We start from the raw sequence: 17,341 nt of genomic DNA, 5'->3' as shown, positions 1-17,341 counted from the left end.
GTAGTATATATAATTTTACATATAAAATTATAACTGGTATATAAAATCATAGCTGGTATATAAAATTATCCATAATATATAAAATCATATATATATATATATATATATATATATATATATATGAGATCTGAAAGATTACCCATTTATTTTAGAATTTAAAAGAAAATGTATTTTGGCAGTTTAAGTTGTTCCATTGAGGATTGATAAGATTTCTAGAAAAAAGAAGAGTGACAGTAGAGAATTTTACTGGGCCTTCATAAGGTTCTTACATTTTTTAATTGGTTAGATTATTTCCATAGGTAGCATCCAAGATACAAATTTGTGAGTAGCAACCAAAAATATAGTGAAAAGAGGTTTTCTTTCTATCACTGTCTGCAGTAATTAATTTCTTCCCCAGGAGACAATTGTTACTATTTTCTGGTGGAATCTTCTATAGAAAGTCTCTGCATATATGATCAAATTTAAATATTGCTCAGCATTTTTCTTTTTTTTTTCAGTCACTAATATATCTTGGAGATTGTTTCATGTCAGTATTCCAAAGTATGGACGTACTATACTTACTCAACAAGTTCTCTATCAATGGACATTTAGGGATTACAATTTAAACCTCACTTGGGGGGGGGTCTGAAGAGGCATTTTAGTGGTTGACTTGATTTTTGTGGTTGCATGCTTGCTAAAAGGAATTAAGTCCATGCCATTTTGACTTCCCATCAGGAAAATATTTCTACTCTTCAAAAAGGAGTGACCTTTTTGAGATTAGTCAAATTATGTTCCAGGGATAGTCTAGTAAATACATGACTCATTTCATGCCTTGTTAACAGAGAATTTTGCAGAAAGGGCCCTACCCCTACATACCTATGTCCAAGAAATGATCTGTATCAACAAGTTTCTCTCCTGTCCTCTTCTTACTAAATGCCAGCTAAATCCAACAGGGGGCGTGCTAAGCCTTGATGAACTAGCTTTATCGCCAGGGACTCCCAGAACTGGAGGGAAGTACTGCCCAGAGTACTTCATTTCAGTGAAAATAAGCAGTTTCCCTTCGTTTGGAATTGCATTCAGCATGCCATTGCTTGCAGTAAGGGTTGACGCTTTGCATTTTCCATTGCTCACACTTATTTGCTGAAAGGCACACTGTTCCATTGCGTGCTTTCAGCGGCTGAGGCAGAGACTGTAAAAGGGATAAAGAGGTGGAAACAAACAACCCTTTGGCCCAGAAAAAGAACACCAGGATGCAACCATGTCAGCAGCTGGAATCTCATAGCACTCTACCATATTCCTCCATCCGCCCACGTGTTCAACAAAGTGTGACTGCTTACCTTGAGCCAACTGCGGGGCTGGGGACTTCAAGGAGGATGAATAAAGCTCAGTCCTTCCTATTGAGGAATTCATAGCATAGCAGGAGAGGCAGATGCATAGTTTCAGGTACAAAGTGGAGGGTTCTCCAGCAGCTAAAGGAAGGTTGCCACTTTCTGGAAGAGTGGGAAGGGTTCGCAGAGGGAGGGCCTCTAGGTATAAAGGAGGAGAGAGGGTAGAGGTGTGGAAGTGCAGGGCTGAGGGGTGAGTAGCCAGGCATTGCTCATCTCTTACTGTGGTTCTGCCTTAAGTCTTATTGGTTTATATTTAGGAAGATTGAGCAAGGTGTGAGGGGTGCACGTGTAATATGTCCCATTCGGTTTTGGATCCATGCTGGGAGAGATCCTAGGGAGACAGTGTGTTTTGTTAATAATAAAGATTTGGGCCTGACCAGTGTGGCTCATTGGTTGAGTGTCAACCTAGGAACCAGAAGGTCACGGTTCAATTCCTGGTCAGGGCACATGCCTGGGTTGCGGGCTCAGTTCCCAGTAGGGGGCAGGCAGGAGGCAGCTGATCAATGATTCTTAGCATTGATGTTTCTATCTCCCTCTCCGTTCCTCTCTGAAGTCAATAAATATATATTAAAAAAAATAATAGTGGGGGCTTGTCCTCAGGGGTGGGAGTGGCCGGGGGGGGGTGTCAATCGGGGAAAATGGAGACATATGCAATATTTTAAACAATAAAATAATAATAATAATAATAATAATAATAATAATAAAAAACATTTGGGATGAATTACGTGTCCTCACATCAGAGAAACAAACATCCTGCACAGAAAACCAGTCCCCAGCAGCTGGCTCACAGTTGCCACAGGTGTTCATCCCCAGATTTACAGGCACTAGTCTTGTCCCTCTGGCATATATGAAAAGTGCCTACAATGTTTGTATATTTCTTTTCCTCAAAAATTCCTTCCTTTCTCCTTCAAACATTTTCTGGTTTCCTGAACCAGAAAACAATAATAATAATTTTTAAAAAACCTTGGTAAGTGCTAATTTATGCTAGAAACCACAGCATACAGCAAGTTTGGTTGAGAGTGTTAAATTCAGACTAAAACACAGAAAACATCAAGAAAATATATTAATGAAAATGCAATCAAGCCTCCCTTCCTCCTTTGCTTTCAACATACACTGGTCTCCTATCCTACACATAAAAAACAGAAACAAAAACTGCAGTCATAATTGGTTTTACCTTCCTGTCTCCTCAAGGTGGGGTCCATCTGTTTTCTTCTGTTCAAATTCAATTGTTTTGTAGAACTGTGGTTACTGGGCTTTTACCCCCAATTCAGTCCTTAAACTTTAGAAGTTTATCCAAAAAGTTGGTTTTCTCTCTACCAAAAGAGCATTGAAAAGTCAGTAATAGACCCCATATTCTACCAATGATCTCTCCTTTTCTAATTTTATTTAAACTCAGCAGGATTTAGCACTGCTGTCATTGAGAGTCTCCTTTATGGTCTTTTGGGAGGCTATTATTTTTATTTATTTCTAGTCCCATTTGCTAACTTTTTTTCTTCCTTTTTTAAAAAAACAGCCTTCAAAACTGCTAAAAACAATTTTAAACCCCAGCTTTATTGAGGCATAATTTATGTGATACACGATTCACCTATTTAAAGTGTTCAATTCAATGGTTTTTAGTACATTCACAGAGTTGGCAACCACAATCAATTTTAGAACATTGTTATCATCCCCAAAATAAACACCTGTCAAATAAAAAACAGATCCGGATTTAGCAAAGGGAGACTATTTGAAAGGATTATTGCCTGGGAGGGAAGGGACTATTACAATCAGGGGAGGGGGTCTATTGTAATGGACACAGCGCTATGACCATAAGATCTGCAAGTGTCTCAAGGGCTGGACAAAAGGGGGGCTTCTTTTATGGAGAGGAGTAAACAAAGCTAAAAAGGACCAGGTGCAACGAATGGATGAAGGGGTGGCATGAGAGTAGGTAAGAGAATACTTTTCCCTGAAGCCAGCCTATCCTCAGGAGGACTTGAGTGCTGGCTGCGGCTGAGAGCAGGCCAAAGATCAGGGACCTGGAGGAAGAAGAAAAGCTTAAATAAAGTTTGGTTAAGAAGCATTTTGTTCCGAAGTGATTAGCGGGGACAAGCAGTTCAATGATCATTTATGAGGCAAAGACTGAGAATGTGGAGGGTCTATGTTTGTCTTTGCCATAAGTAAATAAGAGTGGCATCTGTGACTCACCGGGAGAAGGGTGGTTCTTTGCAGTAAGCTATTTTCCAGAACACAGAAGGGTGGGGAGATGCCTTTAAACTCCAATGTTTTGCAGGAATACAGAGCTCAGGTGAAATTCAACTTTGTTACCCCCGCACCCATTAGCTGTCACTTCCCATTCCCCCTTTTCCCAGCCCCTGACAATCACTGATCTACTTTCTGTCTCAGGCTGCCTATTCTGGACACTTCATATAAGTGGAATCATACATATGTGGCCTTTTGTGTCTGGCTTCTTTCACTTGGTATGTTTTCAAGGTTATTCATATTGTAACATATATCAGTACTTCATTCCTCGTAATGGCTGAATAAAATTCTATTGTATAGATATCCTACATGGTGTTTGTTTATTCATCAGTTGATGGACATTTGGGTCCTTTCCATTTTTGGGCTATTATGAATAATCCTGCTATGAATATTCATGCTATTTTCCTTTTTTTCCCCCCTACTTTTAAAAAAAATTGATTTCAGAGAGAGGAAGGGAGAGGGACAGAGGGAAACATCAATGATGAGAGAGAATCACTGATCACTTCCTGCACGCCCCCTACTGGGGATCAAGCCTGCAACACAGGCATGTGTCCTGATTGGGAATCGAACACTGAGCTCCTGGTTCATGGGTTGGTGCTCAATCACTGAGTCACATTGACTAGTCCTGTGCTACTTTCTTAATGTAGGTATTTAACATGGGTTCTGTCTCCAGCCCTCTGCTCTGGTTCCAGTCACTTTCCCTCTTTTCTTTCATCTTCTTTTTTGGCATCCTCTTTGCAGTGACTCTAACATCAGGCCTCTGGTCCTTTAAATGTTAAAAATATTTAAAACCAGTGGCACAGTCAGACATCAACTCGTCAGAAGGGATGCTGTTGTCTATCATGCCCTTCAGTCTGCAGGCCGACGCTCTATCCACTGAGCCAAACCAGCTAGGGCAAATATATTTTATTGATTTCAGAGAGGAAGGGAGAGAGAGACATCAACTCATCAGAAGGGATGCTGCTGTCTATCATGCTGAAGCAGAGCTCTGGTGGTCCCTGCTGTGTCTGGCATTACCCAGGGTCCTAAAGTAGTTCTGAATCCCATGATGCCCGGAGGAGCAGTGATTGTTTACCAGTATGTCAGCCTCTCCCCTGAATGCCAGAATTTCATCTCCCATTGCTTACAGCATAGCTGGATATCCCACCATCATACCAACTCAATACATATAAACTAAATTCAATATCACTGCTTACATTAAGCATCTGTTGAACAGAACGTTTATTCGTGGTGTGTAATTTCATGTGAATGGCTTTTCTTCTCTTAGTTCTCCACCTCTCTCTTAGTTCTTAGTTTTTTCATCTGTAAATGAAAAAAGTGGGGGGTTATAATTTCTAAGGATCCTTCCAGTTCTGATATTCAGTGAGTCTATGAAACTAATCTTTGATACTTTAAAAAAAGTCCTTTGAGAATTTGTAGTACTTCAGAAAAATAATTGTGGACATCATTCACTAAAACAAACATTTAACAAGTATTTATGGAGAGCCTATTAAGTGCTCGTCCCAGTACCAGGAGATGGAGACGCAAAGATGGAAATACCTGATCCTTGCTATCAGGAACTTAGAATCTAATATGAGAGCTAGACATGTAGCTCAACAACTACAAGTTAATGTGATAACAGCCATGAAAAGCACCAAATATAATAAACAATGATAGCACAGGGGAAAGAGTACTTCTGTTTACATAAAGGTGTCAGGGGACATTTCAGAGTTGAGCTGTGGCATTTGCCAAGTAGAAAAAAGTAGCTGGGGGTTGGGATTCTAAGCAGAGGAAAGATCTTGGTAAAGGCATGAGGATGTCTGAGTCCACATGGCTAAAGTATAAGATGTTTGGAAGTAGAATGGCTAAAGGTGAGGGTGGGCAAGAAAAAGTTGCCCAGTCACAGTGCATCCTGGAAGTCATGCTGGACTTTATCCTAAAGATTAGAAGGCACCACTTAATTATTGTAACCAAAAGAGGGAGAGGAAACGATTTGAATTTTAGAAAGAAAATTGATTTGAGGGGATGGGGCTGAGACTAGAAACAGGGGGGATGGGGAGAGGGCTCTATTAGGAGCTACTGAAAAGTCCCAGCAATAGAAGATGACATCAAGGAATTATTATTAAGGTGTGATAATGGTATTGTGGTTATACTTTTAAAAATAATCCTTATATTTAAGAGATACATACTGAAGTATTTACAGATGAAATGATATCATATCTAGGATATGATTCAAAATAATCCGAAGGAAAGTGGATGAGATAAAGATAAAATGAGGTTGGCATGTGTTAACCATTGTTGAAGCAAAGCGATAGGTACATAGGGATTCATTGTATTATTCTCTCTATACCTAACTTTCCCATAATAAAAAATAGTAAGGTTGTTTTGAGGATGAAATATGTTCATACATACAAAGGGACAAGTCAGAATGGTTGATACACCATTGGTGGCAAGAAATGTGCAGAACCCTTTTCCCTTTCTCGCACTTGAACCAGTCAAGAACTGGTATTCAAGAAAACTTTCTGTTAAACTAATTTGTTGCTCACAAGAGGATGCCTCTCCTCACCCCCCTTTCCTTTCAACTTTCCAGTTGGAAGCAAGACCAGATCTTTAAAACAAGACACTCTCAATCAAAACAGTGGTTAGCAGCTGTACACATCGCAACAAAACTATTTGCGTTGTGGAATCTGGCCGTTTTCCCAGGAAACGATTTCCATTTCACAATGTAGCAGAACAGGAAGAGTGTGAAGGCTTGCTCAGATATAGATTCTTTGTGCTCCACTCAGATTTCCACATTTCCATTGTGCTCTGGGCGTGACAGTCCAGCTGTGTGTTGGTGGAATGACTCACTTTTCCACCAAAACACGTATTTCTATGAATCATCAGGGCTACTGATTGGTGTGAATGAGCCATCAGCACAGAATTGGTTCCTGAATCCATTATATGACTTCAGAGAGATGATTTAAAGTTTTTCCATGACTTAAATTGAAAGAGGCAATCCAATTATCCAGATAATTCATGCTCTAAAACCTTTAATGTTTATAAGTGGTTATTAAGAACAGCTTTTTGATACCATAAGGAACTACAAAGGAAATAGAGGCATAATCTATGTTCTATTGGTGTTTAATGATCTCATTGAGGAAATAAATACTCAAGAAGTAGAAGGATTTCAAAATAAGTAGATGATATTCATACAAATATATGCAAAATATATTAATCAATGTTTAGGAGCACTAGAATAATAGAGTGATCAAAATAGGAAGAGGATATCTGGGGAAAATTTTCATTTACAAAATATTTTAATTATTTAAAATTTACAGAAAATGTTTTTTAGGTCAAAAAGATTTTTTTTCTGAGCCATCTGAGAGTAAAGTGATAATCTGATGTCTCATCACCCCAAATATCATGTATTTTCTACAAAAAAGGATGTTTAGATATATAGCCTAGTACATCCATCAAAATCAGAAAATTAACATTGATGCATACCACCATCTGCTCCTCAGCCCATCAAATTTCATCATTTGTCCCAAAAGTGTCCTTATAGCTTAATTATTCAATATGAGATCCCTCCTTGAATGTAGCAGTTACCTCTCTTTAGTCTCCTTTCATCAGGGGAATCATTGTTTTCTTAACTTTCATAACTTTGACATTAAAAAATGTATTTTTTAACTTAATTTTTAGAGAGAGAGAAACATCAATAGGCCACCTCCCACATGCCTCCTAATGGGGATCAAGCCCACAACCCAGGTATGTGCCCTAACCCCAGAGAATCGAACTGTAAACTTTTTGGTGCATGGGACGATGCTCAGCCAACACAGCCACATGGACCAGGGCATAAGTCTGACATTTTTGAAGATTAAAGAATAGTTATGTAGAATGTTGCTCAGTTTGGGCTTGTCTGATATTTCCTTGTGATTGGATTTAGGATAGTTGTCTTTGGCAGAAATAGCACAAAAGGGATGCTATGTTCTTCTCATTGTACTCTATCTGGTGGTACATTATTTTGATTTGCCCACTGTTAGTGATATTAACCTTGATCAGTTGGTTGAGGTGGTGTCTATCGGACTTTTCCAGTGTAAAGTTACTCTTTTCCTCTTTATCATCTAGAACTATTTTGTAGGATGGTATTTTGAGACTAAGCAAATATTCCACATTCCAATTCCTTGAACAGCACAAACTATCATACTCACCCAAGATGAAAGAAATAGTTTGGGTAGCTCTATAACAGTTAAGGACATTTAATTTGTAATTTAAAAGTCGCAGTAAAAGAAATTTCCAGGTCCAGATGGTTTTAGTGGAGAATTCTACCAAACATTTAAAGAATTTAATACCAATTCTACACAATCTTTTCCAGAAAATAGAAGAGTTGGGATCCCTTTCCAACCCATTTTATTTATTTTTTTTATTTTTTATTTTTTTTTTAATATATTTTATTGATTTTTCACAGAGAGGAAGGGAGAGAGATAGAGAGCTAGAAACATCGATGAGAGAGGAACATCGATCAGCTGCCTCCTGCACATCTCCCACTGGGGGATGTGCCCGCAACCCAGGTACATGCCCTTGACCGGAATCGAACCTGGGACCTTTCAGTCCGCAAGCCGACGCTCTATCCACTGAGCCAAACCGGTTTCGGCCAACCCATTTTATAAGACCAGTATTACCCTGATATCAAAACCAGGCAAACAAACAATAACAACAACAACAAACAACCTAGACAGACAGTACAAAAAAAAAAAAAAAAAAAAAAAAAAAGAAGGAAGAAGAAAGAAAGAAAGACCCAGACCAATGTCCTTCATGGAAATATATTTTTAAAAAATCCTGAACAAAACATTAGCAAATAGAATTCAACAATATGTAAAAAAGAATTATATACATGGCCAAATGGGGTTTGTTCTAGGGTTGTAAGGCTGATTCAGCATTTAAAATTCAATCAGTATAATCCATCAGTAACAAGGTAAAGAAGAAAAAAAATAGATCCTATCAATTGATGCAGAAAGTGCATTTGACAAAAATCCAACACCTATTCATGATTTTAAAAACCTAGCTCTACCCTAGTCAGTTTGGCTCAATGGATAGAGCATTGGCCTGCAGACTGAAGGGTCCTGGGTTCAATTCCGGTCAAGGGCACATGCCCGGGTTTTGGGCTTGATCCCCTTTAGGGGGCATGCAGGAGACAGCCAATCAATGATTCTCTGTCATCATTGATATTTCTCTTTCTCCCTCTTCCTTCTTCTCTGAAATCAATAAAAATATATATTAAAAAAAAAACACTCAGAAAATGAGGAATAGAAGAGAATTTCCTCAACTTGATAAAAACATCTACCAAAAACCCTACAGCTAGCATCATATTTAATAATGAAAGACTGGATTCTTTTTTCCTAAGATTGTAAACAAGTTAAGGATGTCTGCTTGTATCACTCCTATTCAACATAGGAAGAACTAGCCAGCACAATAAGGCAAGAAAATAACATAAAAGGCATACAAATTGAACAAAACAGAAATAAAACTCTACCTTTGTGCAGATGGCATTATCGTCTATCTAAAAAAATCTCAAAGGATGGGATTTACAAAAGTTTTTTGTTTTTTTTAACAAAAACTCCTAGAATGAATACATGAGTTCAGCAAAGTTATAGGATATACAATAAACACTCAAAAATCAATTGTATTTCTCTACAGTTGTAGTAAACACATGGAAACTGAAATTAAAAATACAATGCAATTGCCCTGTCCAGTGTGGCTCAGTTGGTTGGTAAACTGAAAGGTCACAGGTTTGATTCAGGTCAGGGCACATACCCAGATTGTGGGTGGGTCCCATCTCCCTGTGATTACATTTCAGTTTTGTTTTCTTTCCTTCAAAAATATTTATTAAGTATATTTGAATGCCCGTCATTAAGCTAGGCAGTGAAAATATAACAGTTCAAGTTAGATCTATCTCTTGACCATTGAATCAATCAGATCCTTTTAACTGTAATTTTCCAATGTATTTATTCACTCCAGGTCTCACCTCCTTTCCCCAAGTCACTAGAAACCCAATATAGAAACATTTACCAGATTCTCTACTTTCAGAAACCTCCTTGAACTAGTTTTTTGTTTTTCTGGGCAAATATTTTAGGTCTCTGCCCTGTGTCAATCAAGCCTTTCTTTATTCCCATCTCAACTTTTCTCATGTTTTCTAAAATTTTTAGAATTGTTTGTTTTTATTAAATTTATTGGGGTGACATTGGTTAATAGGATCATACAGGTTTCAGGTTTAGATTTCTATGATACAAGATCTGTATAATGCACTGTGTGCTCACCACCCAAAGTCATCTTCTGTCACAATATATTAGGCTCCCTTCACCCCTCACCTTCAAATTTTATTTAAGAAGCCTCTTTCATGGCTTTCTTCCACGAGTTAAAGGCTTTTTGCCTCATGTGTTGGTCACAAGAGCCTTGAGGTTTGCATAAAATGTCACATGCCTTAAGCTCATTCTTATCTACTTATGGATGTAATCATTAACAGAGGAAGCTGGCATTCCTCAAACTCCACAGGAAGCCTCAAAATCTATTATGGAGAGAATTTTACTTATTACCAAAATACTTTCTGTTAAACATTGACAGGCTTTGAAGGTAGAAACCGAGTGTTATTTTGAGGAATTCAAACTAAAACTGCAAACTGCAAATCAACATTTCAAATGATGGCCAAAGTGATTACAGGCCACCTACAGGTTGTGGCAGGAGAATTATCCTATCCAACATTCAATCAGATCCTTGGTAGAATAGTTTAAGAATTAGAATTTCTTTTTACATAAAAGGGAAAGACAAACAGAAATATTTGACTAGACAGACAATCATTAAGCTGAGCTACTATCATCTCAAATATCTCAGACAAGAGGAAGTAAAATTTTAAACCAAAGTTTACTGTATGCTCCCAACTATTTGCAGGTGAACAGTTGGAAAATTATGCAGAGCAAAATTTCCTTCCCAACATTGGTAAGGGAGATACTGGGTTGAACAGTATTCCCACAAAATTCATGTCCACCTAGAACCTGTATATATGAGTTTATTTGGAAATAGTGTTTTTGCAGATGTAAAAAAGTTAAGAAGAGGTCAGACTGGATTAAGGTGGGCCCTGATCCAATGACTGGTGTCCTTATAAAAAGAGAGACATTTGGACACAGATACAGACATACAGAGGAAGGAATGTTTTGTGAATGAGGCAGTAATTGGAGTGATACATCTACAAGCCAAGGAAAACTAAGGATTGCAGGCAACCACCAGAAGCTAGGAAGAGGGAATGAAGGATTCTTCCCTATATATTCTTTAGAAATATCATGGCCCTGTGGATGCCTTGATTTCAGACTTCTAGCCTCCAGACCTGTAAGAGAATAAATGTCTGTTATTTTAATCCACCCAGTTTATGGCAATTTGTGCAGCAGCCCTAGGAAACTAATACAAGAAGCATATGGAAAAGGGGATCACTTGAGCAAATATGTATTTACAAACACTTGGCCTGGCCAGTGTGGCTCAGTGATTGATCACCAACCCATGAACCAGGAGGTCACCGTTTGATTCCTGGTCAGGTCACATGCCCAGATTGTGGACTTGATCCCCAGTAGAGGGCATGCAGGAGGCAGCCGATGAATGATTCTCTCTCATCATTGATGTTTCTATCTCTCTTTCCCTCTCCCTTTGTCTCTGAAATCAATTAAAAATATATATTTTAAAAAAAACAGTTGGTTTAACTTTCATATTTTCCTCTAGGTCCCATCTAGGAATTTAAGTTGGATGAGCAAATACCAGCTGATCCTTTATTTGTGGAAATTTGGACAACTGCTGTGCAGTCCAACTAAAAAGTAGAGGAAAACCATTTAATTATTCCACTATAATGACAATTATTTTTTTAAAATATATTTTATTGATTTTTTACAGAGAGGAAGGGAGAAGGAGAGGGATAGAGAGTTAGAAACATCGATGAGAGAGAAACATCGATTCAGCTGCTTCCTGCACACTCCCTATTGGGGATGTGCCCGCAACCAAGGTACATGCCCTTGACTGGAATCGAACCTGGGACCTTTCAGTCCGTAGGCCAACACTCTATCCACTGAGCCAAACCGATCAGGGCTATAATGACAATTCTTAAAAGTTTTTGAGACTGTTAGATCACTGCCTCTGTTCTCTGCTCTGTCTTGATAGTAAAATATTCATTTTTTAACTATCAACTAGACATTTTTACAGATGCTAAGAGATAGCTCCATTCAGACACCCAGAACTGCAGTCCTCATATGGAACTGCTCGTCTTCTAGGGCTATGTGGGCAACTGGTCAACAGCATTTTATACTTGATCTTGTTGAACATATGCTGTGCTTGCTCAAGTGAGAGAAAGATAGAGCATAGAAGATTCCTTCTTCCTAAAGAAGCATACAGGTAACCATAGATAAAATCAACATAAATGCCTGATTATTCTGGATCAAAATATTTTAATCAAGTTTGAGCTAAATTAGCATGTTTCCTGACTGTGATAAAAATAAAATCTGATTTAAATCTAGTATTTGTACTATTTCTGTTCTAATAGCCTTTGCCTCCTCCTGTGAGAAAACTTCTACTCACCTTTCAATACCCATCTTGAATGTCATGTCTTCTCAAAGCTTTCCCTAAGTCCAGACAGGATTAATATGACTCTTCTCTGGGTTTCCATACACTTCTGTTCCTGTCTCTGCTATATTGCATATTATATATTACAGCTAGTTGTTGGTCTAATAGACTCCTTGATAGACTCTGAGCTCCTGTTCATCCTTGCATTTCCAGTTTCTAGTATTAAGTCTGGCATAATAGATATTTGCTGAAGGGAATGTTGGATTTTTGATGATTTTGGATTTTTTTTATAAAAGTACTCTTCCTTGAATTTAAAGAGCATTTTCCTCATAGGTATCTTTCGATATAGAAGAACTTTAAAAACTGTAAATGGAATACAGACATCAGCACTATCATATTATCAAAGTTGATGACCTTGCAGTTTTCACGGACTCCACAGACACTTTCTGATTCTAGCTTCTGCTCTGAACCTTTCCCAGCTGTCCTGTTTGTTAAGAATACAAGCATCTGTCACGAGCTCTCCTCCTCAGATAATGAGGTTCATAAAACAAAGGGGAGAGACAGAAGAGGCAGGATGTGATCACACTCCTTTTTATCTGATGCCTGTGTTCTTTTGTTGGTAGCAGAGTTCTATTAGAAGGCCCCCACTTCTTTCAGGATCATCTATCCATTCACTCATTCAGCCAAGAAATGGTACTATTGAATGAGTAGGCCCAATGCTAGGGGAGAAAAAGAGTTTATAGTTTGGTAATAGAAAAAAAAAAGTCATGAGAAAGTACTGTGTTTTATAAAAGAGAAACTAAAATGTCTCATGAGATTTCCATTGAGGAAAATGAAGCTTAAGGAAGTGAACTAACTTGCTCAAGTTTCCACACCTTGTAACTGTTAGAGCTGAAATTTATTTCTCTTACATTTAATATCAGATGGACTAAATGGAAGAACTGAGATTCAAGCCTAGTTCAGGATGGTACAAAAGCTTGTGGTCTACTACACTACACCATGTTGTCTCCCATAGGTTACTGCTTTAGTTATGAGAGGGGCAAATGAACCTGTACTAGGTTATCGGCAATGAAAATAAAAAGAGTAAGGTGGTAAAGGCAAGAAATAAATGCAGGACCCACAATTAGCATGATGTGGCAACTACCTAAATGTGGAAAGAAAGGAAAAGAGTGGAATTAAAAATAGCTTAAGCTCTGAGCCTTGGTAATTACAAAAAAACAATGATACCATTAACAGGATCAAGGATCTCAGGAAAAGAGGCAGTTTTTATTCAGTGAGAGCTCTAATCCTTCAAAACTCTGCTCTCGTGTCATCTCCTCAATGTAAGTTTTTTTGACATCCTCAGGTACATTATACAGAATTTTTAAATATTTTTTTATTGATTTCAGAAGGGAAGGGAGAAGGAAGGAGAGAAACATCAATGATGAGAGAGAATTATTGACCCGCTGCTTCCTGCATGCCCCCTACTGGGGATCAAGCCCACAACCCGGGCATGTGCCCTTGACTGGAATTGAACCTGGGAACCTTCAGTTCACAGGTTGATGCTCTACCCACTGAACCAAATGGGCTAGGGCCATTATACAGTATTTTATATTTCAACAACAACAATAATAATAATGACGATGATAATGATAGCTAACAGTTTTTAAATGCAGGCTGAGTGCCAAGCATGTGCTAGGTTCCTTTTACTCTTCAAAATAACCATGTGAAATATTATTAACCCCATTTTATAGATGAGGAAACTGGGGCTTACAAGGTTTTAAGATTACAGATATTAAATGGTAGATCGAGAATTCAGCCTAGCCGGCATGGCTCAGTGGTTGAGCTTCGACCTATGAATCAGGAAGTCACAGTTCAATTCCCCTTTAGGGCACATGCCTGAGTTGCAGGCTCAATCCCCCGTGTGGGGTATGCAGGAGGCAGCCAATCAGTGATTCTCTCTCATCATTGATGTTTCTCTCTTCCTCTCTGAAATCAATAAAAAAATTTTTTTTTAAACAAAGAATTGAATTCAGAGACAGCACTCTTACCAAAGGCAGGACAACACAATACATGAGTCCAGGAAATGTCACCAAACTGGCTCAGTTTGAATCCTGCTCTGCCATTTACTAGCTGAGTGGCCTTGGGCAAATTATTGTGCTTCAGTTTCACCATCACCATTTGCCTCCCAGTATTGTTGTAAGGTTATTTAAATGCGTTCATATGCATAAAGCATTTACAAAAGGGCATATTACATCATAAATATGTCATTGCACTCACACCTCTGTTTTCTCTATCTACTTCTGTCTCTCTCAATTATTAGAACTTTATTTATTTCTGTGAGTTCCTCTAGGACAGGAAGTGTGTCTGTTTCATTTTCCTATCCCCAGCACCTAGCACCATGTCTGCCCCACAGGAGGTCCTCAGCAAGCATTTGTTGCCTGGATGGCATTATTCAAGCAGCCTGAAATTCCATCTCTGAGTCTTGGAGAAGAGAGGTGAGTGGAAAAATAGGTCTGAGTCCCACACACAGACATTTAAACCTGACAACAGGCAGGACTGCTAAGGAAGAGGTCTGGGAGGGAAAAGAAATAGGACACCGGAGAAAGACTGACAGCAGGAAATGAAAGGAGACAGAAAAAGAGCTCTGGAGGATTTACTTTCAAGGAAGCCATGAAAAAAAATGAGTTCAAGGGAATTGCGCTGAGTCCAGATGAAAGGCTGTCTTAAAGGTGAAGTATGAAAATTTGTGGTTAGCAAGCAGCTGACTCGGAGGTTTAAATGTGTGTGTGTTGTGTTTTTGTGTGTGTTTTTTTAAGACTCAGAGGAAGGAAATAACAGTCATTGCGTAATTTCTAAAGCTTGGCAGGCTTTCAAATGTGGGTCTCTACTGTATCAACCTTGCCCAGAAAGTTGGGAAAGCGAGGGAGCATTCAAGATCACAAATGAAAAGGGGGGTCGGGGCTCTCCAAGGTGCTACTTCTCAACTAAATCGTAATGCAGTTCAGTTCTATCTTCACTCACAATGTGAAATAGAAAAATCAAATGAAATGTGTATTTAGGCCCTTCGTTATTTTGTTTAGGCTGGTAAAGCAGGATTGATGATGTTACTGTCAGGTAGACACAATTATCAGCAGCAGGTTTTTATCTGAAATATCTCCTTCATTACACTTGAATCTCCATTGTGTTCTCCCACACACGGAGACCGAATAACCAGTTTTTCCTGATACAGTTTTGGTTATTACAAACGACTTGGGATCCCTGCTCCTCTTTAAAAGAAGGTCAAGAAAAAGGAATCGAGATCAATATTTGAGAAAGGCATTTTTATAAAAACAGGTAGGCAACACGCACGTTTTAAAAAACGAGTTATTCTTTTAAAAATTTTGAGGAATAAAAAGCCCTATGTGGTCAAATGGGCCCACAGGAATCCACCAAACAAGATACAAATATACTTTCACAAACAGTCTTAGAGTCCCCCCCACACACACACACTGTTAACTGGAGAAATATAGACCCAGTACAGTTGTCTGAGGAACTAAACCAAGTACCTTTTTATTTTGATTTCAGAGAGGAAGGGAGGAGGGAGAGAGAGAAACATCAATGATGAGAGAGAATCATCCATCGGCTGCCTCCTGCACGCCCCACACTGGGGATTGAGCCCACAACCCAGGCATGGCACCCTGACCGGGAATCAAACCGTGACCGCACCCTCTGAGAGGAGTTTCCCATAGTTAAGTGCCGAGCCCCTCCCTGTTCAAGGCTCTACTACAGGATCTAGCACAGTGAGCACCTTTCCCAAGTCGCTCGGCACCCTAGGGCTCAAATGTTCTTTTCTGTAAACTAAGGAGGACAGTGTGGTGTGTGTGTGTGCGTGCGTGTGCATGGTGCGTGTGGTGCATGTCTCTGTGTGTCTGAGTAGTGTGTGTGCGTGTGGTATGTACTAGTATGTCTGTGTGTCTGTATGTGTGGTGGGTATTTTTGTGTGTGTCTGTCTCTATGTCTGTGTGGTGTGTGTGGTGTGTGTCTCTGTGTGTGTGTCTGTGTGTGGTGGGTATGATTGTGTGTGTGTCTGGGTGGTGTGTGTGTGTGGTGTGTATGTATGAGTGGTGTGTGTCTGCGGTGTGTGGTATATTCTGTTTCTGTGTGTCTGTATGTGTCTCTGTGTGTGTATGACTGTGTGTGGTGGGTATGATTATGTGTGTGTCTGTGTGTGTGGCGGGTATGATTGTGTCTGTGGTGTCTGTGTGTGTCTCCGTGTCTGTGTGTGTGTGGTGGGTATGATTGTGTCGGTGTGTCTGTGGTGTCTGTGTGTGTCTCCGTGTCTGTGTGTGTGTGGTGGGTATGATTGTGTCTGTGTGTCTGTGGTGTCTGTGTGTGTATGACTCTGTGTGTGTGTGTGTGTGTGTGATGGGTATGATTATGTGTGTGTCTGTGTGTGTGGTGGGTATGATTGTGTCTGTGTGTCTGTGGTGTCTGTGTGTGTCTATGTGTGTCTCAGTGTCTGTGTTTCCATGTATGTGTCTGTGTGTGTGTATGACTGTGTGTGTGTGTGTGTGTGTGTGTGATGGGTATGATTATGTGTGTGTCTGTGTGTGTGGTGGGTATGATTGTGTCTGTGGTGTGTGTGTGTGTGTCTATGTGTGTCTCAGTGTCTGTGTTTCCATGTGTGTATGACTGTGTGTGTGTGTGTGATGGGTATGATTGTGTGTGTGTCTGTGTGTGTGGTGGGTATGATTGTGTCTGTGGTGTGTGTGTCTATGTGTGTCTCAGTGTCTGTGTTTCCATGTGTGTGTGTCTATGACTGTGTGTGTGTGTGGTGGGTATGATTGTGTGTGTGTGTCTGTGGTGTGTATGTGTGTGTGGTGTGTGTGTGTGTGTGTGTGTGTGTGTGTATGAAAGTACTGGAAGCGCTCGCAAGCTCCCCTCCAGCTCTCAGGTCATTTCATGTTTCTCCCTTCCTTCCTGCTACTTCCCTCGAGAGGAACTTGTGGGTGAATCCTCGGGTTAATACAGACAAACAGAGACGGCAGGCGGCCTCGCTCACCGTCAGCGCCGGAGACCAGGGGTCTGAAGGCTCGGCACCTGCCCGCCAGCCCCGCCCACGACCGTCCTTCCGCCAGGCGCTGTGGAGAACAAGATGGCGCCAGCGCCCCGGCTCTCGCGGGGCCCGCGACTGCGCACTGCGGCGCCGCCCGAGCCGCACC

The 17,341-nt window shown here is 39.8% G+C and overlaps 2 protein-coding genes and 1 long non-coding RNA gene across 8 annotated transcripts in view; 1 reads left to right on the top strand and 2 right to left on the bottom strand.

The window, feature by feature from the left end:
- The window catches only part of STAT3 (signal transducer and activator of transcription 3), a 77,721-nt gene extending 75,041 nt beyond the window's left edge, over positions 1 to 2,680 (bottom strand). For all 6 annotated transcript variants that reach the window (XM_036339739.1, XM_036339743.1, XM_036339740.1 and 3 more), the window contains exons 1-2: positions 2,542 to 2,680; positions 1,317 to 1,505 (exon numbers count right to left, since the gene is read on the bottom strand). In XM_036339739.1, coding sequence (XP_036195632.1) covers positions 1,317 to 1,505; positions 2,542 to 2,569 — 217 coding nt within the window. In that variant the 5' untranslated portion in view covers positions 2,570 to 2,680. The remainder of the gene's footprint in view (positions 1 to 1,316; positions 1,506 to 2,541) is intronic.
- A 6-nt stretch (positions 2,681 to 2,686) lies between these two features.
- Positions 2,687 to 17,321, bottom strand: LOC118671510. The gene is made up of 3 exons (XR_004972768.1): positions 17,182 to 17,321; positions 4,802 to 4,907; positions 2,687 to 3,382 (listed from the first exon to the last, which is right to left on the bottom strand). It is a non-coding gene; the product is annotated as an uncharacterized LOC118671510 (long non-coding RNA).
- The window catches only part of ATP6V0A1 (ATPase H+ transporting V0 subunit a1), a 62,537-nt gene continuing 59,708 nt past the window's right edge, over positions 14,513 to 17,341 (top strand). Inside the window, exon 1 of the mRNA XM_036339748.1 lies at positions 14,513 to 14,635. The gene's annotated coding sequence lies outside the window, so the exon portion shown is untranslated. The remainder of the gene's footprint in view (positions 14,636 to 17,341) is intronic.

This window comes from Myotis myotis, unplaced genomic scaffold (assembly GCF_014108235.1).
Source record: "Myotis myotis isolate mMyoMyo1 unplaced genomic scaffold, mMyoMyo1.p scaffold_m19_p_17, whole genome shotgun sequence".
NCBI lineage: Eukaryota > Metazoa > Chordata > Mammalia > Chiroptera > Vespertilionidae > Myotis > Myotis myotis.
Note: the sequence above shows the minus strand (reverse complement) of the source record. Positions and strands in the feature narration are given on the sequence as shown.